General features: G+C 43.6%; 1 protein-coding gene across 3 annotated transcripts in view; it reads right to left on the bottom strand.

Moving 5' to 3' along the window:
• Positions 1 to 25,490, bottom strand: part of LOC147210735 (ERC protein 2-like) — a 143,219-nt gene that overhangs the window by 48,319 nt on the left and 69,410 nt on the right. For all 3 annotated transcript variants that reach the window (XM_086115658.1, XM_086115641.1, XM_086115650.1), the window contains one exon: positions 3,565 to 3,712. In XM_086115658.1, coding sequence (XP_085971784.1) covers positions 3,565 to 3,712 — 148 coding nt within the window. The remainder of the gene's footprint in view (positions 1 to 3,564; positions 3,713 to 25,490) is intronic.

Here is a 25,490-nt window from a genome sequence, read left to right as displayed (position 1 = left end):
ACTACATTAACGCATGACTTGAGATCAACGACACAGCTGAGGAAAGTCTTGAAAAAGTTTTTCCAGTGCTTTCCTCAGTTCTCTAATCAGATCTGTTTGTAGGCGTGTGTGTGTGTGTGTGTGTGTGTGTGTGTGTGTGTGTGTGTGTGTAAGTATGCATTCCTGCCCAACATTACCCATTTTTCCCAGTCAGAGGGATTAAGACACAGTGACTCCGCTTGAAGCAGACTGATGGTATTACATTGGTTCTGTCCCATGGTGCACCTCTGAAAAAGCAAAATTCATCTTTCCACTGCAGAGAGAAGCATTTTGTGGGGATGGATGCTTCAATCTCTCTCAGTCCCAAAAGGTGGATATGAGTAGGAGTACAAATGAGTCATTTCTCAGCTTGAAAGAAACATTGATGCTTGGGCATCTTTCACAAGGTTAGGACCACTGTGAGAAATCCCAAGAGGCAACATATTGGTCCTGACTCTCCTGAGGAAGTCTAAACATTACACTTTCTGTGTGGGGGAGTTACTGTGAGTCTTTGAACCTCAAATGGTAGCTGGGTATCTAAGAAAGCAGACTGCGTGCTCACACAGACGCACACACACATGCACGCACGATACGCCAAAAGTGGTGGATGGAGAGGTCAGACAGGGCACAGCTATCTGGAAATCTATCTTCTCCAGATCCTTTTGGCCTCAGAGTCCCATAATTCGTTGGCATTTCCTGGTCGGTTTCTTTCTACCGGTGGCTATTGACGATCTGAGAGGGAAATCTTATCCTTCACATATCTCACTGGGTGCAACGACAACTACTTACCCTACAGCCACCGTCACATGAATAAGTTCTATGCTTGAAGGGCCCTGGATAGTGGTAGGTGGTCAATGCATTGCCTGGTAAATGAGTGAAGTGATAATTCCAAAGATCTCTCTCTCTCTCTTTCTCTCTCTATATATATACAGTATATATAAATTCCTCGTCTCACCCCCCCCCCCCCCCCCCTTGGGTGGTGTCCGTCCCTCATTCAGCTCGGGTCCTCTACCAGAGGCCAGGAAGCTTGAGGGTTCTGCGCAGTATCCTTGCTGTTCCCAGCACTGCACATTTCTGGACTGAGATGTCCGATGTTGTTCCCGGGATCTGTTGCAACCACTCATCTAGTTTGGGGGTCACTGCCCCGAGTGCTCCGACCACCACAGGCACGACTGTCACCTTTACCTTCCAGGCTCTCTCCAGCTCCTCTCTGAGCCCTTGGTATTTCTCGAGTTTCTCGTGTTCCTTCTTTCTGATGTTTCCATCACTTGGGACCGCTACATCCACTACAACGGCTTTCCTCTGCCCTTTATCTATGATCACGATATCCGGTTGGTTCGCCATTACCATCTTGTCAGTCGGGATCTGGAAGTCCCACAGGATCTTCGCTCTGTCATTGTCCACCACCTTCGGAGGTGTTTCCCATTTTGACCTTGGGGTTTCCAGTCCATACTCCGCACAGATGTTTCGGTAGACTATGCCAGCCACCTGGTTATGGCGTTCCATGTAGGCTTTCCCTGCCAGCATCTTACACCCTGCAGTTATGTGTTGGATCGTCTCAGGTGCCTCTTTGCACAACGTACACCTTGGGTCTTGTCTGGTGTGGTATATCTGGGCCTCAATGGCTCTGGTGCTCAGGGCCTGCTCCTGAGCAGCCAGGATGAGTGCCTCTGTGCTGTCCTTCAGGCCAGCCCTCTCTAGCCACTGATAGGACTTCTTGAGATCGGCCACTTCAGTTATGGTCCGGTGGTACATCCCGTGTAGGGGCTTGTCCTCCCATGATGGTCCCTCTTCCAGCGCCTCATCTTCTGTTCCCCATTGTCTGAGACATTCTCTGAGTACGTCATCCGTTGGAGCCTTCTCCTTGATGTATTCATGGAGCTTGGATGTTTCATCCTGGACAGTGGCTCTCACACTCACTAGTCCACGGCCTCCTTCCTTTCGGCTTGCGTACAGTCTCAGGGTGCTGGATTTGGGATGGAACCCTCCATGCATGGTTAGGAGCTTTCGGGTCTTAACGTCCGTGGTCTGAATCTCTTCCTTTGGCCACCTTATTACTCCTGCGGGGTATCTGATCACTGGCAGGGCATAGCTGTTTATTGCCCGGGTCTTATTCTTGCCATTGAGCTGGCTTCTTAGGACTTGCCTCACTTGATGGAGGTATTTGGCCGTAGCCACTTTCCTTGTTGCCAGTTCGAGGTTGCCATTGGCTTGTGGTATACCGAGGTACTTGTAGCTGTCCTCAATGTCTGCTATTGTTCCTTCAGGGAGTGAGACCCCTTCAGTGCGGACTACCTTTCCTCTCTTAGTCACCATCCGACTACATTTCTCAAGCCCGAATGACATCCCGATGTCGCTGCTGTAGATCCTGGTTGTGTGGATCAGGGAGTCTATGTCCCTTTCGCTCTTAGCATACAGCTTTATGTCATCCATGTAGAGGAGGTGACTGATCGTAGCTCCATTTCTGAGGCGGTATCCATAGCCTCTATATATATATATATATACTTTATGTGTGTGTGTGTGTGTGTGTGTGTGTGTGTGTGTGTGTGTGTGTGTGTGTGTGTGTGCTGTGACTGTCAGAACATTGGAATTAACAACCCTTCATTGTATCTTTCTCCTTTATTGCAGATCAAATACAGCCCATCTCATCGCAAAAAATGACCGTAACCGGAAAACATGATGAATGCAACGGTGATAAACAGGTAATGAGATTTCCCTGAATTCCTTTTAGTGCAGTGCCTGGGAATTGTTTACGAGGCAGATACAAACATGTCGGTGGGTGCACATTTACCACTGCATCTTTCGACTTTAAAATGCTCCATGATTCCCAGAAACCCCTCCGATTCAGGACACAGGTGGACTCCCTGCTGTTGGATGATTACTGTTCGCGTTCATTTTGTTTCCATCGGCCATGTGGTTTGACCAAGACCTAATAAACAACATACCTCGGCTGGCATTGGGTTTTACTGAACAAAAAAAAGGTCAATCCGGGAAATAGGTGATGCCATTTAACATCTGTTCCACCAGAAGCTATCAGACAGGACACTCCGCTAATGACTCAGCCATGAGTCAAATGAATGTCTACATTACTTAGATCTAATTGCACAAACACTACTGACATATCAACTTCAGTGACCATTTTGCCTGAATGTGGAGCCCCTTCTGGGTTTGTCGTGTGATGACTGAGCACAAAAATGTGGTCGGAGGTGGAGGAGCCAATTCTGTTTACAAGAAATTATTAACTTCTGCATGTTCTTGGTTTGAGAGTACAAAGTTTGCCCGTGAGGCTGCTGTGCAGGCATGGCCTGGCGATGCGCAGCAGGTTTGAATTTGCCATTACGCTTTGATTTACAACGCCGCAATGTCCTAAATTGTGACCACAAGGCGAGGCTTCACATCAATCACATGCCAGTCACCCATTTAGACCACAATGGCTGCATGTCTGCCACATTCTTCATATAGCCTGGTGCTATGTATGCAGATCAAATACAGCCCATCTCATCGCAAGAAATGCGATGAGATCGCAAGTGTATGCACCGGTTGTACCTGTTGTTTTAGTTGGTGCATGAGCCGGTCCTTCTCCCGTTTTAGAGCCATCACCTCCTCTTGGGCTTTCCTCCGCTTTGATGGAGACAACTCCAGCAGGGCTATGTTAGCATCCTTCTCGCTGATAGCTGCCAGTAGAGCTTGCTGCCTGAACAAACACAGTAGAAAAATGGCCTTCGAATATTCATTTCAGAGATGACACAGATGTCACAGACATCTCTCCACATCTCCATTGCAGAGACGTCTTTCAAGTGCTCTGGTATCAAGAGCGTGACTCAAGGCCACGTAATAATGTAATGAAGTCTAACAGAAGAGCTTGAGGGAGCAATGACATCTTTCTTGTGTCACTGTTCAGCCCTACTCAATTTGTCCAAATCTACAGGTGCAGAGGGAACGAACGTAATCATGCGCAGACATTCAAATCTACTCCCCATATCCAGGGGAAATAATATCCCTAAAGGATGTATCCCAGGGCGACCCGGTGGTCCAGTTAGCGCGTCGACCTCACAGTTCAGAGGTACAATTGTAGCTCCGGCCTCCCTGTGTGGAGTTTGCATGTTCTTCCCGGGCCTGTGTGGGTTTTCTCCGGGTCCTCCGGTTTCCTCCCACATTCCAAAAAACATGCGTGGCAGGCCGATTGACCACTCAAAATTGTCCCTCGGTGTGAGTGTGAGCGTGGATGGTTGTTCATCTGTGTGTGTGCCCTGCGATCGGCTGGCAACCGGTTCAGGGTGCCCCCCCCGCCTACTGCCCGAAGACGGCTGGTATAGGCTCCAGCACCCCCCGCGACCCTTGTGAGGATAAGAATCAGAATCATCTTTATTGGCCAAGTATGTCGAACACACAAGGAATTTTTCTCCGGTATAACACGCTGCATTAGTATCATCATAAACAAGGACATGACAAATAGGTATGGAAGGACATTTTCTGATGGAAAATGGATGGATGTATCCCAGAGAATAAACTGGATGGTGTAAATCCAGTGATGACAAACATACCATTTATGCGCACTGCTGTCAACGCACGCATCAATAACGATGGACAAAAACACGGATTTGGTCAACCCCTTTGTAACATCCTGTTGTAACTATCCCATGTTTCAAGAAAGACCTTATACAAGATTCTAGTGTGCCTGTGGGAATTGCTGAGGTTAGAGGACAATGATCTTGGATGAGAGAGCTTGTCTCACAATCTCTGATGAGGTTGCGGTCGGGACACTCAAGTTGTTGTTATTGTTACTGTTCCACAACAAACTCAACCAAGCATGTCTTTATGGACCTTGCTTTGTGCAGCCAAGTTTCTGTTCCTGTTCACCCCAAAAATCTTTTGTTTTTTTGTTTTGGTGGTTTTCTTTGCCCAGTTTCGTTATTTCGACCATCATTGATCATTGTGAACTGTTCATCCGTGAAGCCCTATGAGACTCTTTTGTGATTAAGGGCTGTAGAAATAAACATGACTTGACAAAACAAGGTGCATTTAAATTAAGTTCAACTAAGGCTTACACGCTGGATTCCGACTTTCAACAAAATGTTTACCTGTGCCTTTCAGACAATTTCTCTGAAGCTGCACATCATGAAATTAGATGTGTGCTTATGGCTGCAATGACAGAAACAGTTGCCTTTGACACAGAGGAGTCTCTGCAGTTTCTCTCTTGTGATGAATTTTCATACTCCATACACACTGGTGGCAATTACTTCAACAGCCCATTCTGCATCAGTACCTTACACACAGGAAAGTGAGCTAGTTAGTCAAGAGTCTGCGGAAGAAAGCTGACTTAGATGGCCAGTGAGTAAGGGGATAAGGATCAGAAATGATTAGAAGCTAAGATGATCTTTTATTAAATTCAGAAGGGACTTTGGTTGATTAATTACAGTAATCAAGAGTTGTGTTTTATTACATTTGAACACATAGAAGAACACCAGTTGAGAAATATGACTGACAAGGCTTTGACAAGAAACTTCATCTGATGGATGTGGTGTCTGCTGCAACCGGGTCCAAATCTAAGGTTTTTCTTTCTTTCTCTGTTGTGTTTATACAAATGGGGTCAATGGTGGATTTTCCTCCAATCCAACACTGGAGTAATAGTCCTACATTATATATGCTCACAGACAAAAAAACAGCATCTGTTGATGATGAAGCCATAACCTCCTTAGCGGAGGTAATCAGGAGCATGTCAATGCAAGGTAATGTGTGGGTTGACTTTTGTGGAAGAGGAAGAGAGAGGGCACATTCAAATTGCACTTTGGGCTCAATTAAAAATTGACCTGTATTGGAGTGTTTTTATTCCATGATTTAAGTCCCTGCAGTAATAACTCAATTGCAAAAATAAACACACTGAGCCCCGACTAAAGTCTCGCTGGCCTGGGACTCTCCGTTTGGTGTTTTTAGTACAATTATCCTTGCACCGCATCTGGATTCTCCCATTCAAGAACATTAATAGACCGCTGTGTGTTTGTGTGCGCTCACATGGTTACTCCCATTCGTGCCGGTATTTGTGTGCGCATGGGTGTGTGTTCTGACATGTGGATCGGTGCAGCTAATCACACCATTAATCACGCGGCAGCTCTGACGTGACACTTTTCGTCTCCACACACCTTCACTGTTATTTCTTTTAGTGCTCACTGTAATGGGAACGCATACAAACTCTTGCGCATACAGACCAACATCGCACCGGAGTTATGTGCGTTCAGCTGAACCCAGCCTACGCCAGACCACATTTCAATATTGCGCCGGTGTCATTACACTTTTACCCTCTGAACATCTCTGAGAAAATACAAGTCACAACATTAATTGCCCACTGTCCGAGTGTGTGCTGACCGTGTTAACTCCTGTGGTGAAGGTACGGAAGAGGATTAGGGCCAATGAAGAAAAAAAAAAAAAACAAGGTTGGCAAAATTCTCACTTTTATCTCAGAATTCGACGGAAGAGGATTAGGGCCAATGAATGAAGGACTCTTTTGATGAATAAACTTGTAAAATGTTGAGCTACGACAAAATACAGTATAAGGTTAAAGAAGGCATCAGTGCGTCCACAATCATGAGCATGGCCAACAACTTCAACAGACAACCAGGAAGGAGCCGTTTTTACATCACAATGCCAGGTTCAAACTATCAAACTCAGGTTCCCGCCATCTCATCTACAGCTCATCTGTATTTTCTGCATTAAAGCACAATTTAAGAGGCTTACCTACAAACAATGGGGATGATTTCTCTTCAAACCCAGTCGAGCAATCTATTCAGCTATTCAGTCTGGAGACTCAGGTCGTGAAGGGCAAAAGAAAATAGTAAGATAAAGGTTTTGCAGTTTGTCTTATCTGAGAACTCGTCTGAAAAATCGAGTCTGAAAAAACTGAGTCAATTAATCAACCATAGTTGAAGAGGTCTTTTCAATCACTTTTACCTGTTAAGGATTGTTTCATTACAAAAAGAAAATCATCATGATGTCATACGTGAGTACGTACATTGCAGCTTGAATGAAACACATCTGGACCTTGTAGAGATTCAAGCGCATCAGGTTCCTGCCCCTCATACTGCAAGCTAACGCTCTCTAGAATTGCATTTGTTTCATTATTGATTGAGTCTTTGCACCCTTTGAGATAGACCCCAGAATCAAATCCTCCCCTTCAGTTTGTAAATGAGCTGAGCAGAGTACAGCGCTGTCTCCCTGTGGGGTGCACTCAGAGAGGTGCCGTAGGGGCATGCTGACTGATGTCTTCCTAAAACAATAAAAAGGATCATTATTATGATTAGCCAGCCAATAAACTCCGTCTCCCACATCCTCAATCAATGAATCTGTGTCCACTGAATGAAAAGCGTCTCAGTGTGCTGATTTTGCCCTTTGAATCAAATGAATTTGAATGACCATTTGGGCCCCAATGTAAAACACCAGGATTCATTACGAGGCTGACACACACAAGACAAATGCTATTTCACGTTTTACAAAGTGAACAATTTTGCTTTCCGACCCTCGGGTCTCACTCCCTGCTGAACTTACACTTGGCGTGTCTCTGACAAACAAAGGAGTATCTTCATTTCCTGACCAGTGGAAAGGGTGACAATGAAATGTTGTCATGACAAGCGCGTGATCGATCTTCATAAAAGTCAGACCCTGTGCTCTCAGAAGTCATTAGGCGCTGTAATAAGAGACAAGATAAACCCTCTTGCTGAGGATTCAGAATTAGCTCTTCTTTTTGTTTTAGTTTTTTTCTCTGGAGTCTATTCAATAACAGTTTTTGGAGTAAAAGAATAAACATAGACCTCATATGAAAAGCTGAGTCTCTGTGCGCATATCACATGTTGATTTCAAGAGCGCACATAAGTCTCTAAAATGAGCACCACATACTGTAGTTTGGACTGACATCTTATTTATAAGGGGGTGGATACCTTAGTTCGAGTACTTTGTACAACATGTGATTCCAATTGAACTGTAATGGGCCCAGGACATATTGAGACCTTTGGTTCTCCATCGGTGGGAGATGGATGGTTAGAGTACGTGACCGTGTGACTGGAGGTGAAAGGAAAAGGAGTCGGAGAGGTCAGAAATGGAAGGAAAATACAGATGACATAAAGAAAAAAGCGGGTAAGGGAGATGTGAGGCGGGGGGTGGTATTGAGGACAGAAGGATGACAAATCAGGAGATAGGACTTAGATGAAGACACCCTGGCTGTGGAACTGCTGTTGACAGACTGCAATGTCACAGGGTAAATCAGACACGAGCATGCCGGACCCACCTCGGAAAGAATGAGGCTTAAGAAGGAGCCAAACAAAGGGAACAAAACTTTAACACATTCATATTGGTGGATGGGGAAGGCAAAGCTAATCAAACACACATGAAAAAAATGCTCATGAAAAGATAAGGCTAAGGATGGAAAAAAAAATTATCTGAGCAACATGAGAGAAACGGTAGATTGAAGTAGTGGAGGGAAAGAAAAAAGTCAAGGTAAAGATTTAAGAGTCCGAGTTTCTCCTAAATCAGCTCAGCGCACTTGACGTTGTTATTTCTTGGCGTCACAGTTGGGGGAGATGTGTTTATAATTTGTGTTATGACTTACTTGAAATTATGAGTGTGGAGAGTCAGCCGGACAGAAACAGATGCGTTCATGGGATGCCCCGGGGAACCATCAATAGTGGACCTGAGAACAGCGCACTTTAGCTTTTCTCTGCGTGCGTTTGCGCTTTCATGTCTTCCGTGAAAGTGTGATATATTCCTTCAGTAAGATCACGGGGAGCCAACTAAGATCACTTCCCAGAACATTCATTATAAGGTCTTCTAGTTTGTGTTCAAGACTCTCTACCTCTTAACTCTCCACCTTTACTGAGACATTCCATTGGGATTTTATGACCGTTACTTGATTGCAAGTGTGTGACGCTACAGTGTGGGCTGGTGGCGTTATATGGTGACTTGGCAGGTGGAGGAGTTCGGGGGGAGGGGGTATTATGGGAAGGGACATGGTTGACTGAAACTATTATTTCTCGACTTAAAAGGCAAAGGACGTACAGAGAGGAAGTCTATTTCCAGCATTAGGGGCATTATAGCTTAACTTTGAATGGTCCTTACAAAGAAACGATTTATATCTTGAGATGCCAAATGTCGTGTCTTGTTCAAATGTACGTAAAGTGACTCCATCAAAAGTCATTGCATCATTCCCTCTTGAACTGAGCTGTACTATATCGCATCAAATTGTAACCCCACTGGGTCGAACTGAATCGGATCATTCCACATTCCAATTGAGCCGTCCTTGAATCATTTTGCACCCCACATATCAAAAACCCTATAGAATCGTCTTTTGTGGAGAGATGCACACCCCTAATATGAAAAAGGGGGGGGGAGATATATACTACTCGAAATAAATAAATAAATAGAAAAATATGTTACTACATCGTAATCCTGTGCTTCAGGTAAGAATGCTCAAATGTTAGCTCCCAAGAAAAAGCCATGACAACAGATGGTTCCCCAAAACTGGGCCAGTTTGTGTGTGTTTTCACTTGACTAATAAAATATACAACCCACTTACTCTGCTCACTCCCACTCCCTCACTGGGGCTCTGACCGGCTGTTCTAATTGAAAGGGTATGTATCAGTTTTACAGCAACAAGAGGGAAAACATGAGGGGACAAAAATCAACAAATCTGCCAAAAGTAGCCAAATGTTTAGAGTGGGAGCAGGGACGAGGAGAGGTGGCTTACTGCTCCCAGAGATGAGCAGGACCAGACGGGCCATCGATGCATTCCAGGCGGGAAGCGAGATAGAGAGACACAAACACAGAGCGGGACCAGGTGGCCTTGTGTGTACCAATGCAGATTAACGACACGGCGAGAGTTTTCTAACATTTGCCTCCAAACTAAACTATTAGATCCAACTATTGACACTATTTATCATACACACCAAGATATACGGAAGCACTTTATTCACCGAGTTTGATATGACCAATTGGAGGGGAAAAAAACCAAACATGAAATGAAAGCATCAATACAAATTACATGTTTGAGTAAAAAAGCTTGACGAAAAAAAAGTCATGATAAATAGATGAGAGATAGATGGAAAAATACATGCACTGTCTCGCACGGATGAGTTCCATTTGAAAGGTCCAACAAAATAAATATTAAATGCTTTCAAATGTGACATTTGTGCAAACTACAGTTCACCATTGAAGTATTTCGGTTATAGTGTTAAATTAAGAAAAGGACAAATTATACGACGCACCGAATGTCTAAATGCAGTTGAACAACCCAGGTAAGAATAAAGTGCAAGGTAAAAAAGAAGGAAGAAAGACAGTGGCGACGAGATTTCTCCCATGCAACCATCCAATACAGCCTTACATGGAAGGCATGGACAAGACACAGCATGATAATTATTCAACTGCAAATGTGTTGGTTGGTTTATTTTTCCACTGAGGACAGAGCCAGGTTGTCTGTGGTCTTCATGCTGAATACATCCTGAATCCGACTCCACATCTGAAGCAAAAATGTCAAGATTGAGATTGTGATCTTGAAAAGCAAATAAGCACACAACCCAAAGCTGCTGCTTTAATTCGACAGCAGCTCTCGCTTTCAGGTTCATTGTATCACCTTATAGGATCAGCAAAGGCTCGGGTGGATCCTTGCTGTAAACCTGCATAAATAAATAGAGAAAGCTCGGTCGGACACCAAGGAAGTGAAGTTTGTGAAGTCCCCTCAAACGTCCGTGAGAGACTCTGCCTTTTACATCAACTCAAGCATCTCATATGCAAAATGTTTGTCCAAGTGTCTGACATAGCCTGGCACGGGCCTCCCACACAAGCTATAAAAAATGAAGTCTGACCAAAAACTTGCCAGAAAAGCAATTTCTTAAAGGGAAAGTTGGTTTTCGACCTTTATCATTTCTCAGGTTTTGTTCCCTAAGTAATACACCATGTGTAGTGGGAGCCTCAAAGACCCACACATATAAAGCAGCTGTGGTCTTTAAAGCAGTGGTTCTCAACTCTTGTCACCCGGGAAGCCGCATTTTGATATTGTTGCCAAATTGCAAAGATTAACAAATAGCATGTAAATTCCCTAAAACCCAAAGAGTGCTGTGAAAAAAAAACCAGCTTTGATTTTACTCAATTTTAGTGCTGCACAAAATCAAATCATCTTGGTGAGTCATGGTTGAGTATGGCTGTCAAACTACTGTAAAAAGAAACATCCAAGAGAAAAACGGGGTGCCTTTTTGCCCCATCATGTTTTGTAACTGCAAAAAAGATCACTTTTGAAGATCACCTGACAACATAAAATCACAAGGAGTTGAACTAAGTAGAGTGCAGACTGACACCAGGGCAAAATAATCTGAATTGAATGAGCACCACATTGTACAGATTGATAAACATTGACTTCATATGCCTGAATCGTGTCGTTCAAGCATTATTCACAGACAAATTGAAGAACATGGTGGAGAAAAAAAACAAAACATTCACAAAAGTGAAAATGCTTTATGGATCTGTGCATCTCTTTCTAGATATGGATCTTTCCTCGATGGGCAATGCAAGGGATGTCGGCCTACACGACATCTAATGTCCGCGTTCGTGAAGCAAAACCTGCTTGGCATCATATTTAAGACATTCTTTTGCTGAAACAGTGCTGACTGCTGGCCTTTCAAAAGACAAATGTTGAACATTATATCGGCCTAACAGTGCAGAGGTGGAGGGTTCGATTTCGGCCTTCCTGTGTGTGAAGTTTGCATGTTCTCTCCGTGCCTGCGCGGCTTTTCTCCGGGTACTTTGGTTTCCTCCCACATTCCCAAAACATGCATGGCAGGTTAATGGAACACTCTAAATGATCCCTAGGTGTGGGTGTGAGTGCAGATAGTTGTTCGTCTATGTGTGCCCTGCGATTGGCTGGCAACCAGTTCAAGCTGTCCCCCACCTACTGCCCAAAGACAGTCGGGATAGGCTCTAGCTCGCCCACGACCCTTATGAGGATAAGCGGGTTGGAAAATGGATGGTTGGATATCGGCAGCAGAGGAGTGACTGTAAAATATTCCGCTGTGAAAGAAATGACAAGTCCATTTCCTTCAGGTTTGCATGACTTCAATGCAATACTTTCAAATAAGCAGGAGGGCCACTGCAATGAGACTGATATTTTCATCTCACCCTCCATCGACACCTAATCAAAACTCCTTTTGTATCTCTGGTCTTGAAAGAGAGGCACAACAAATCATTGAGCGGCCTCATTTCTGCTTTGGGCTTTTACTTGCCCACAATTATTCTTTATTCAGATCCATAGTGACCAACACTCATTCCAGAGTGGGGCAAAATATTAAGTTCAAGGAGGTTATGCAAACAGGTTAAAACAGCAATCTTTGGTCTAAGTACATATTACCCAGAACCCTTCAATTAGCTTCGTTGCTTTCCTTGCTCCCCATTCCTCCAGCCTTTCCTGTCCTCCAAACTATATCGCTCACATTGGAAATACCCTGAAAACCCCTGACATGGGGCCCGAAGGCCTTGAAACATCATGAGCAAAGAGTGGTGTGGTGCCATGCCAGAAGCACGCAGACCTACACTAAAATTGCACGTGTTCACACACGGATGATGAAAGACTGGTCCAGTCTCGCAGCTCCTGAGCGCGTCCTCTGAGCTCCAATTGTAGAAGCAGGCAGTGGACCATGGTTGAACCACAGCTGACATGCGGTTGGATGGGAGGCCAGCACACTTATTTCCAGGAGCCATCGTGACATACAGGACGAGACGCACACCGGTTTAGCGCCACAAGTTCACCAATTCCTTAGATAATGCTGTCCTGACGATATGATCCTTGTTTAATTGAAAAAGTGGTTTGGGGTAAAGGGACAGATCAGTATCTGTGCGCCACAGTATGCAAAACATCCCAGACAATTATGTAACCAACAAATGTGGTCACCGGAACACATGCTCGGTCTCTGCCCAGTGCAAGCTTACTATGCACTGTCCTTTGGTCTGGATTCGCCGCAGTATTACTGTTTTGCTTGGAGGTGGGACTGTCGGTTTTCCCCGCAGAGAGTGAAGGATAACTGAGTTCACGCGAACATTCATCTCACACTCTGCCTATCACAGCTACAACCATTTGGTGTTACTTTCATTTAGCTGTTGAACACCCGACAACTGAACCAGAAAGAAAACCCTTTAACCCTCTCAATCAGCTGTCCCAAAAGTTGGACAATTTAGAGGTTAACCAAGAATTAGAGTTCAAACTAATAGCATTCCCATTTTCCAGGGCTGGGAGGGTTGCTTTTGAAATATATTCCGGTACAGTGTCCTGAGGTGCCTGTTCAAAAAATCTGCTCAGAACATGAGCCAAGCACCATAACATTAAAAAAATGGAACAAAGAATACTTTGAATTACCAAATATGCCAATGAAGACAAAATAAAAATAAATATTGCTACACTATAGACTTGTATGCAGTATGGGGAGCGGACCAGCCCTCAAATAATAAAAATGAATAAATCAGTGATTCTCAACCATTGTGCCACTGCTGGGGTGCATGAGTCTCGGAGCTCTTGTGTGTGTGCTGTGACCTTCGCAAAATTTCCCTTATTTGTCCCCAAAATCATTGATTTATAACATACAACATGTGGCAGTGATTTCAAGAGAACACATTAATCATCTTCTATTAGATGGCAGAAAGCATACAGTTGACGTGGGGTCAATCAAGGTTGGGAGTCACCGGAATGGATGGATGGATGGATAGACAAACCAAATTCATCTTATAAAGGCAACGTTTGTAGCGGTAGCTTCAAAGCTCACTCCCCTTGCACACACACACACACACACGCACACGCACGCTCGCACACACACACACACACACACACACACACACACACACACACACACACACACACACGCACACACAAAGCAATCCGTACTGTGCAAGCTTTTATAGGTCAAACTTAAAAACAAACAAAAAAAATCTTAAAAATCTGATGTGCAAAACAAAGGAAGACATTTTTTTAATTAACATCAAAATTACATTTAGGGACACATAAAATCATCTGTGATTGACATTTGCTGCAGTGTAATAGTGTAGTAGGTAGGGAAAAGATGAATATAAATATGCAAACTTTATTCCAATAAATCTCTCAGAGTATTTACATTTTCAAAAGACCACTTCCACAACATCATCAAAATATCCCACTATTGCAGTTATCTTTCAAAATAGACCCGACCCCGACACATGTGGTCCTTGGTGGCTCCCTGGTGCCAGCAGGCATCATATCGGTGACCCCTGTAGTAATAGCTTGTGTTGAAGTGCATTACAATCAAAAATAATATCTAATATTCGGACCGAACAAACATCTTTGAAATTCCACATTTTTACGACACTGAAAACTGTTTTTATTTATTTATTTTTTGTGTACAGCACTTTGTGTTCAGCGATGGCTGTTTGAAAGTGCTCTATAAATACATTTGAGTTGAGTTGAGTTGAGTTGCTGTTGAATTTAGTCAATGTTATTTTGTTAAGTGGATGCATTTAATAATATCAACTGGAAACATTTATTATGTGGATGTATAGACGACTTCAAAGATGAATTTGGAGCCAGATGATTTTATTTTGTTCAACCACTATAATTGAGTACATTCAAAAGATTTGCATCAATACATTTCAGTCAGAAAAATCATTAATATGGCCACCAAAACTATATATCAACTGCATAGTAAGAATGTCTTTTGAGAAATGCCTCAAGCTCAGAAAAGGGAATGCCATTACTTGGATATGTGCACCTACATGTATATGCTACGCAAAGCATCTTGACCAGCTCTGCTTTGAGTTGAGGCAGCATGAACAGCGCATCATGTTTATAGATTGAGACACAAACACACCCAGACCACATTCGAACGAATATAGACTTCATTAAGTCTACATTACAGTACGAGTATTCAAAGCCAAGAATGAAACACTAAAACGCTGCAATAAAGATACAGATGTGAAAAGGCAGATGCAGGGTTTCACACACACACACACACACACACACACACGCGCACACACACACACACACACACGCGCACGCACGCACGCACGCACAAACACACACACACACACACACACACACACACACACACACACACACACACACACACACACACACACACACACACACACACACACACATACATACACACACACACACACACAGACCAGCTTGCACGCGCGCTCACAGAAGATGAGATCAGGGTGATGATTAGAGGAGCACGAACCAGGTCTGGGCAGGTCTGCTGCATATTTAAACAGATCAGGGGGATCAGTGGATCAAAGAATAACATGATTAGCACTTGCTCTTTGAATGAAGACTCGCTACTATTTCAATGTCAATATGAATAGGAGAACATTTGGAAAGAGACACATACCTAAGTGCGAGCCAGTGAAATCCCTGGAATCATCACTGCTACATTGTAGGGGACACACACACACACACACACACACACACACACACACTCACACACAGTACAGCCAGTCACACTGCTCTATAATCTGTGTAATTTATATGTAGGTAGTGCAGACAGATGATGCCTCTGGTGCACTCGGTCTTGTCATTGCATTTTGCTAGTTCGGTGCGAATTCCTTACAGAGGCATAGTTGTCCTTATAAGTATAGTTAAGTATAATAAATATGGTTCATGTGAAGATTCAAAGATACTGGAAGAAGCTGTGTGTCTTTTTATATTTTACAAGCGAATACAAATTGCTGCTGAGGCAGCACGCACGCGCAAGCCTCATAATCAGCCCGAGTCGACATTTCCAACTTTTGCTTCATGATGTCGCAATGTCCACAAATGTGCGTCGATGTAAACGTACGCACAGTCGACGTGAACGCAGACTAAACTCAGCCAGCCCTCCCGCACACCTGTTCTAAGGTCTGGGTTCTAATTAAGAGAACCGGTAGTTTGCAGTCTCATGCATGCTCCTGAAGGAACCACTGATTTCCACCTTGATAACACACTCAGGCACAGCCAATTAAGCATGCTCCCTGGGTGGGTTACATCACGGTTACTTTAACGGCGGCTTCCACTCAGGTTTTCTGCTGTTTACTGTAGATGTGTTTATGAGCTGCCAGTTTGGTACTCGTGGTTAGACGTTGCCACTTGTTACACCTTGGCATTCAGAACGGAATGGAAAAAGCAAATGATGGTGCCTGAAGTGATGCATTGAGGTTCTTTTTAATCCGTACTTTGAAAAATCTCTTGCGCTCACTTGAAGTGTTCCCCGCGCTATTTCAAACCCAACATAGAACAGATTCTTAATACTCAGCACTGTAGGTCAGCTCCATCCCATCCAAAGTACATAAATCAACATGTACTTTCCTCAATGGCCTATCCTGTTCGGGATGACAGCTGAGCTGAAGTCCCTCCCTGGCGACTTCAGTCGAAAGGTGGACCACACCATGGACTGGTCACCAGGCAGTCGCCAGGCACACATCAAGACAGATGCTCATTCTCTCTTGCGAAGCATCACCGAGTTGGGTTCAGTGAACCCTCTCTGCCTCCATCAAAGGCAGGCCAATGTTCCACTACAATGTCAGTGACTGCACACAAACGCAATCACACAAAAGTGGGGTACCACGGGCCAGGATTCAGGAATCTCCCTAATGGTGGCCCCTGCTTCCAGGCTTGTTTTTGTTTTTGAGGGTCCTGCGCGGCCCTTAAAGACGTGACCAATCGCGCAACGGCAATGAACAGACACAGAATCATGCGGTCAACATAACATTGCAAATCAATCGCTGCAATAGTTACTTTAACATAAGCCGATTCAAGATTAAAGGGGAAGTCAATTCAACAATTTCCGCCAAACACAACAATGATCAGTGTGTAATGGTGACACAGGTGTGTTTGAAGACCAATATACAGTAGCTTGGGGATGCAAAGAAACAATGAAATCCTGCCATTCACACAACAGTGGCAGTTTTTGATATTAAGTACTGTACTTGGGAAATTCAAAATGACAACTACGGTTGACGTAGATGACAAATGCTGCACTTTTGTCAGCAGTTGAGTCATCCGAGGAGGCGGCTTGGCTGAAACCAGACCACTGTGTTTTGCTGTGTGCCTGGCTGTTTGACATCTCAGCTAATTGTCTGTTTGCATGCATCTGAGTGTGTGTTTATTGTGTGCTAATCTGCCAAAGTGACATGCCAGCACACTGATGTCAGCAAACCGAGGCCCTTTGAGCCTGACCAACAAACTGTTCCAGGAGGAAGACCCAAACAATGCGCTGAACTTGCTTTATGACTTCTTTTTGCCTGAGGTGTCATGCTACCAGAGTCGGCGGCATCATGAAAGACTTTGTACGGTTCAACCTTGTGCCTCTATGTGTGATTTTTGGCTCCGGCAGAGGCTCATTTGTGACTGGTTACGATGGACGTGCTCAAGCAAAGCCAAACACACAGCAGCAGCAGCAGCAGCAGCAATTACCTATTACCATCGCACATACCAGCTCCTTGCAGTCATGTAGTTGGCGTCGCTCTCTTCCGCACATTTGGGCGGTGCTATCATTTGCATGCCGCCGTCCTGTGTGGTATCACATGCTTCTGTTGGTGTGCGTGTCACCATTTCCATTACACGTGGGCCATAGGCGGGCACCACATCAACTTGAAAGCCAAAAAGATGAAATGATAGCCGGCAGGTTAAGCCCGTGAATAAATACACTTTAGCAAAGGCTTAGCAGGGAGCTGGGTGGGCCCCGTGTCTTCATTCCATTCAGCCGCAGGGACAAATTTGTCCGCAGCCACATTTTCTCCGGAAGCTACTTACTCAGTCATTTTTTCAGGGGTGTAGCCAGAAATATTTCAATGAGAGGTGGGCCAGGGGTGCCCATGCATGCGTGCGTCATTCTTTAAAATATCACCCACAGTCAGAGTTTCATGAAATAAAATATCATTCATCCATCCATCCAGTTTCTGATCTGCTTATCCTCACAAGGGTCACAGCGTGCAAGAGCCTATTCCAGATGTCTTTGGGCAGTAGGCGGGGGACAACCTGAACTGGTTGCCAGCCAATCACAGGGCATACATAGACGAGCAACCACGCTCACACCTAGGGACAATTTGGAGTGTTTAATCAGCCTGCCATGCATGTTTTTGGAATATGGGAGGAAACTGGAGTACCTGGAGAAAATCCACAGGGAGAACATGCAAACTCCACACAGGAAGGCCAGAGCCCTGCACCTCTACATTGTGAGGCCGACATGCGAACCAGTTGTCCACCGTGCCACCCTAAAATATCATCAATAACAACACTCAAGCAGGAACACGTAAAAATAAAAAGCAGCGTTTTGCTGCACTTTGTTTACCAGATAAAGTCAAACCTCGGTTTTCGTCCATAATCCGTTCCAGAAGGCTGGTCAAAAACCGAATTGTTCGAAAACCGAAACCGCGCTCTTTAAAAAAAAAAAAAGTTTATTGAACACGTCCGCTCACAATGGAAAGCGACACGAGGAAGCGTCACTTCCTCGTCTACCCGAGGAAGCGTCATTTCCTCGTGAAAGGAAGGCGAGAGGAGTCAAGTGGTGCATTCAAGTGGGCTCAGTTTATTCGAGAACCGAAATTTGTTCGTCATCCGAGGCTTAAAAGACTCGAAATCTTTGGTCGAAAACCGAATTGGTCGAGAACCGAGACGTTCGAAAACCAGGGTTTGACTGTAATGCCATTTAATTTGCCACTGTTTTGCTTTTGTGTACCATCTCATTTTGTACTTCATGGCTCATTTATTGAAATCATATCCAAAAAGCACAATGACACAAAACTCTCTTAATTCTTCACTCTTGCAAATGTTGCTTGGTAATTTGGTTTGTCCCTGCTTGTTATTTGCATGTGTGTGTATGCGTGCGTGTGTGTGTGTGTGTGTGTGTGTGTGTGTGTGTGTGTGTGTGTGTGTGTGTGTGTGTGTGTGTGCGTGCACAATTGGGATCTGTGTGGATTTTATTTCATGAAACCATGACTGTGGATGTTATGATGAACAATGACTTCTCAGTCATGTTTGCTTGCTATGGTGTGAAAGTTATGGTTATGATTGACATTGACTGAAAGAATTGAATATCCTTAAGTTAAGTGTAAGATAAGTGTAAGATATCCTTTATTTGTCCCACACTGGGGAAATTTACAGCCTCCAGCAGCAAGAATGTAGGCAGAAAGAAGAAAGAAGAAAAAACAAACAAACACCGTCAAGATGGCGCCCGAGTAGGCAGCCGTCGGCAAGTGCTCTCATGAGCCTTGCTTTTTTTGTTGTTTTTTGGTTTGTTTTGTCACTTTGTGTTTGTTGTTACGTCGTGTGGACCTGATGTGGACTTTTTTCAGCATTTTTTGGCCACGACATTCATCAAGGAGGAGACTCTGTGCTTGGTGGTTGCGCCTTCTCGGCAGCATGGTTTTACCAGCACTGTTTTTGACTGGGAGGAATGTCGGCGCCATTTGACTGTCGTTGCTGGACTGTCCCGGGGCGCTTGTGTCTTGCGCCTGTAATGGGCAGCATTTTTCACAGCCCCGCTTTGTTCAGCGGAGATATTGTTGAACGGTCTGCGGCTGGATGGATGTAAGGCTTGAGGAGCCGACGATGAGAAGAAAGGAGCGTTTGCGCGGAGCGCTGATACGGATTTGGAACTGGGAGTCGCGGCTTGGAGTTTGAAGCGGATTACGTGGGACAGGAGAAGTGAACTAATCTCTTTTCGTCAATGGACGCTACAGCTTCGTGTTTGCTTTCAAAACTTAGCTTGTAGCAGACGTGTGCACATTTTCAGCATGACGTCTCTGATCCACTGGTGAAAGGACACTTTGATCCTCTCCTCTTTCATCTATAACTGCTTCAGACAACAAAGTGTATGCAGAAAAGTGGTGAAGATTGCACGACTGTCTGTGTCCTATGTGTTGTGTTGTGTTATTTTTGTTATTTTGACTTCAAAATGGCGCCGCGTGAGTGGCTGCCTTTCCAGCAGCTCCTATATTTTGTTGTTCTACTTCTTCCTTTCATAACTTTGCTGCTGTGAATTGGGAATTTCTCCATTGCGAGACTAAAAAAGGTTATTCTTATCTTATCTTATCTTCAATTAAGTGCAATTATAAATACAAAATGGATAAATCGCAGTGCTATTTACAGTTGTTTTCCACATCATTATTAATGATTATAATTATTATTAATATTATTGTTGCTATTTTTATTCAGCAGCCTGACAGCAGTCGATAGGAACGAGCGTCGGTATCTCTCCTTCTTGCAGCGCGGGTGTAACAGTCTCTGGCTGAAGGAGCTACCTAGTGCTGTCAGGGCGGGCTGGAGAGGGTGGGAGGGACTGTCCATCATAGCTTTTAGCTTAGTTAGCATCCTTCTGTTGCCCACCTCCTCCAGAGTGTCAAGGGAGCAGCCCTTGTTAGGACCCCTCTTTTGAATATTGTGAACCAGCCTGACATGATCTGAGATTAAATTGAAGCCTTGGTCATTGTTATTGATTTACTACTTTTCTGTTGTGGGAGAAAGCGCTTTTTTCCAGTGTTTGTTTTGTTTTGTTATTTTTTTGTGTTTGCTTTTGTTTTTTGGGGCACTAGAAAATTCGAAATAAAAAAATTGTGGGAGAATATGAGGGGTCTAAGAATACTGGACCCAAGTGAAAGTGGCAGAAAAGTCACCGATAACAAAAAGGGGTGGCCAGAAAGTGACACCCCCGGCTACGATGTAGCTCCGCCACTGCATTTGCCATACTAGTTTATTTGCTTGATGCAGCTCTAAACCAGCACGTGAAAATATTTTTCTTATGTCTCACATTTGCATGGATGATCATGACATCCTGTGACGGCAGAGACATAGAGCAGAACAATGATGATGATATCCAGGATATCCAGTTCCAATCAGAGCCCCCAACTCCATCCCCGCAAGTCCAAGTGCGGAGTGACAGTATCTCAGTACATGTTGCTTGGTCTGTGTATGTGATGCAGACTTGTTTCAAATTAATGTGAAAAACAAAAGCCATATGCCTCATCTGGGTGACTCACTCTTTGTCTCTCCACACTGCACAATGAAATACATTTGACTGCATGTCCTCCTTGCTCCTCCTAACCGACCCCCCAATGTATTAAGAACTGCACGCTACGCGTTGTGACAGTGAATTTCTGTCATGCTCTGCAAGTAGTCAAGGACATGAATAAGATTTGTTCTACCTGGGAACTGCGTTTTAGGGGAGATTGTTTTTGTGTGTGTGTGTGTGTGTGTGTGTGTGTGTGTGTGTGTGTGTGTGTGTGTGTGTCACTTGTACAGTTACACTGAAAAAATGGTATGCTGAATTTCCTCAATTTTATTTGTGTACTCATTTTCCCACTTAACAAAATAAAATGAACTGCATTCAACAAAAGTTTTTTTTTTTCATGATAGTCATGTTCATGGCAGCCATCTGGCCCACAAACACATTCCAAAATGTTTTTCTGTGGCCCCAAAGTTATCAAGTCAAGATGCTTTTATTTATTTATTTTTAAACAGACCATCATATTAAACTACGGTGGAAGTGGAATGAATGAAATGCACTGTAGAATGGACCCACATGATAGTGATACTGACGGTAGAGGTGTACTGATTTGTATTTCTATACTTTGGAACGGGATTGCGCCAAATTATGGGCAACAATTTTGTTGCCCATTCAAATATGAGAACTTTAATTTGTAAATATGTCAGGGGTCCGCATACCGCACACGCACACACACACACACACAAACACACACACACGTGCTCTTTATGGGCTAGCTAATGGAGCTGTGCTCTTCCTGCCTCTGTGATGTGGTTTACTGTTGTTTGATGTGCTCAGGAATCCAGCATAGGAGAGCACTCCGGCCCGATCTTATCACATAAAAGCCCTTGCAATGGAAGAAGACACTCAACTTTTTTTTTTTAACCATAACTTTGTGAAAGCCTGTGTGCGTATGTGTGTGTGTATGCGTGTGCACGTGTGCGCCATTTCTTCTAATTCAATCAAGTGTAACCCAAAGCCAAATACACACATTGGATTTTTGTCAATGCTGAACTCAGAGACCTGTGTATAGAATGGGCCAGTGAGTGCCAGGGAGTGTTGTGTTGTAATCCAATACATATTGTCAAATTCAGTGAATATCTGCACACAACGCGTGTCTGTGTGTGCACTGAGAAAAAAAAAAGTGTATTCCTACATAGCTTGAGAACAAAGCGACCAAATGGCTCAGATGAAGCCACACCACAATTGTGACAACCTTTGAGACATACTTACACACACAGCATTTTAGGGCTTGACAAGAAATGGAAACAACTTTATGTCTACGACATCCCAGAACATATTGTTTGGCAGATTCCCACACATTCAGTGTGCTGCTTCACTTCAACCGAATGACTAAACTTTTGAGGTTTTGCCATTATACTATTGATTACAAGCTCTGACCAGTGGCGGGCGAAGCATTTTGGATGCCGAGGATAACCAGCAATTGTGATTCCCCAGAACAATTACTATTTTATCATATTTTTTCAATTTATTATTATTAAGCCATTATGAGTCAGAGACTGGTTTTGTCCTCAATCTGTGTTGTCCATTGTTTTCCAAAATAAAAGCAGATGTTTGCAGATATCTTTTTAACACAAGATAATCTGTTTGCTTTCATGGAGGGCAACAGAAATCAGAGATTTCTTACTTTCGCGGCGTTGAAATCAAAATACTTTTTTAAATCAAAAGATTTCGACCATTTGAAGTCAAAAAATAGCTGTAAACCAGGATGGGCAACTGATGGTCCGCGGGCTGCATGCGACCCACACTTGAAGTGGCTTTGGATTAATTTTTGAAAATACTGATGTGTACTGTTGCTCAGCCATTGAATAGTGTTCACGGTGTGCCATGTTGACCAATAGTTGGCAGACATCGCTCAGTAGCACCTCCAACGCCCAATAGTAAGTTGTGCAGCAAAGAGCTGAAAATCATAGCAGAGTATGTGGTTGTTTTTTTGAAGTTGAAAAGTAGATCTTTTATACATGATTTTGAAAATTCAAATATATTAAGATATTTTTATGTGAAAAAAACAAAAAAAACAACAAAATAATGTTTACTCAAAATGCCATTTTTGTCATACTGTACATCAGTTTTGGAAATTTGCAGTCTCGTGTGGCTCCGCAGTAGCACTGCTGAAAAACCATGGCCCTCCAATGTTAAAGTTCTTCATGTCTGCTCGAAACAATTCGATTATCAAAATAGTAGTCGAGTAGTTTGAGAATCGATGAGTTGCTGAAGAATCGATTAACTGTTGGTTCTCAAGTTCAGTCCATCTAAATGTACTTCCAGGACACGACAAATATTTATTTTGATTTTGTCCTTGCTCTCGAGACAAGTGAACTGTCAAGGTTCCAATATCTCAGTATAACAGGCAAAATGAACACAAGTGAGCAAGAGAAGACAAAATCACCATTCAACCAAACAGTCTGCCGATCTGTTTTTCTTTTTTTTTTAAACCATGAGCACTCATGCTCTTCACCACATGGTTGTTCTTCTGAGCCGAGCACTGGCATGCGCACACTGCAAAACAAACTCATGTAGGCACTTGTTTTGTGTACACATAAACACATATAATGCACATCAGAAGGAATACGCATATTTATCCGTACTAGCTTGGACTGTTTCCAGCCGTTGCTGAGAAGTGCATGATGATAATTACATTTTGGATCTGCATCCATAAATTAACCAAATCAGACACACGTTCACAATCCAAAAATGCCAGCGGCTGCTAAGCATGCAGGGTGGGTGGTGGGACGCTCTACCTTTCTTCTCAATTAAAACCTCATGGGAAGGTGCAACGGCATCATCTATCGTCACAGAAACCGTGCTTTGAAAGCAGGTTCCATGGTAACGTATTTGGAGAACACCAACATTCAGGTCACCATGTAAACAACTTGAACGGCACTCCGTAAAAACTGAAATATCTTTCCACGTATCATAAAATAAACAAATGAAATAAAATAACAGTTTTTTTCATCAATGGTCTTATTTATAAGGACATGATATGATTTGTTTTGTTCCATCTGTTTTAACCATTATTAGCAGTGGGCATTGCCTGTTTCATATTTATTTAAATTATGTTTTGCTTCACAAATTCCCCTCCAGTGTGCATGAAGGTTAACTTTAGAGATGCCATCCAGTGAGTTGTAGGGGCAAAAATGTGAAACAAACTTTTACAGGGGATTCAGTGAAACAAATATCAACAAAAGCAAGGTAAGAATGAGGAGAGTAAAGTGCCTCTGAAGTTAATTAGATGTTTAAAAGAAAGCATGGACGGAGAGAAAAACAGACAGCGGAGTTAGAGGTAAAGACAGACGGAGTTAGACAAACTGAAGTTCAGGTGTGTGTGTGTGTGTGTGCGTACACAAATCACAGAGTCAAAGACGTGTTTACAGTGTGTGAATATATGCCAGTAAGCTCCCGAGCTCACTATGCACTGGCACTGAAACATTTTCTACACCCATTCTGGTAAACCAGGCTGGCATTTCACTCAGCCACCATTTAAATTGCTGCTTTAGGCCAAACAAAAAAGATAACATGAAATTTCAGCATAGGGTCGGTAGGTCGGACAAAGTTCTTTTTTTTTTAATCTTTTTTTTCTCCATCAAAAATGTAAACAAAATAACCATAAAACAAAAAACAAGAAGACATTGAACCCGCCGCTCCGCGGCCGGCGCCGCCGCCACCTATTTAGTTTTCTCCCCGCTCCGGACTCGGGGGGCCGGGGCGCGCCGCCGCCTCCGCCGACGTCCTCCTCCGCCCTCTGTGTTTACTCGGCCCGTGGTGTTCACCAAATAGTTCGCCGATTTTTTTCGATCCATCAATGGATGCTATTTTCTTAACATTACGGTGCGAGCATGCAACTGTAAAAAACGCAGAAAACGCGGTTTGAACTGTCGTCGCAGATCGCGGCCGCCGCCATGTTTCAATGTTGTTGACAGACGACAGGGCAAACGACGCACGTGCTCAACTTGAATATCGCGAGAGTTTGCACCGATGTAAACCCTCGACACAAAAATGTAGAGGGTTGTTTGAAAAAAATTTACCGGAAACACACTACTTTTTTTTCTACGCCTTACAACTCAGCACATTCTACAATATTACACACGCAGCTGCATCAAAGTCTCTCATTGGCATCAATGATGTAACTTGCTTATTGTGCAGCCATTCAGCAATGTTTAAATCAGATTAGGGCTGAAACGAGACCTCGAGTTATTAGGGTAGCCCGGGTGAAAAAATTGCTCAAGGCATCTTTTCTGCCTTGAGGACCCACTTACATTCTCACGAAGAAGTATTTAAACTAACCACAGCAACAATTGTTCATACTATTCATGAGAGTAACTCGCCACCAGCGCGGTGAGAAGGCCAACTTGAAAATGAATCATACTTTACCAAATATATGGAAATCAATGCCTGGCACGCTTTTATTTTGAACTTGACTCGTCTTCCAGTTGTCACAAA

Source organism: Hippocampus guttulatus, chromosome 1 (assembly GCF_054856545.1).
Source record: "Hippocampus guttulatus isolate MCC_2025c chromosome 1, RoL_Hgut_1.0, whole genome shotgun sequence".
Lineage (NCBI taxonomy): Eukaryota > Metazoa > Chordata > Actinopteri > Syngnathiformes > Syngnathidae > Hippocampus > Hippocampus guttulatus.
This window is presented reverse-complemented; position numbering and strand designations above follow the sequence as displayed.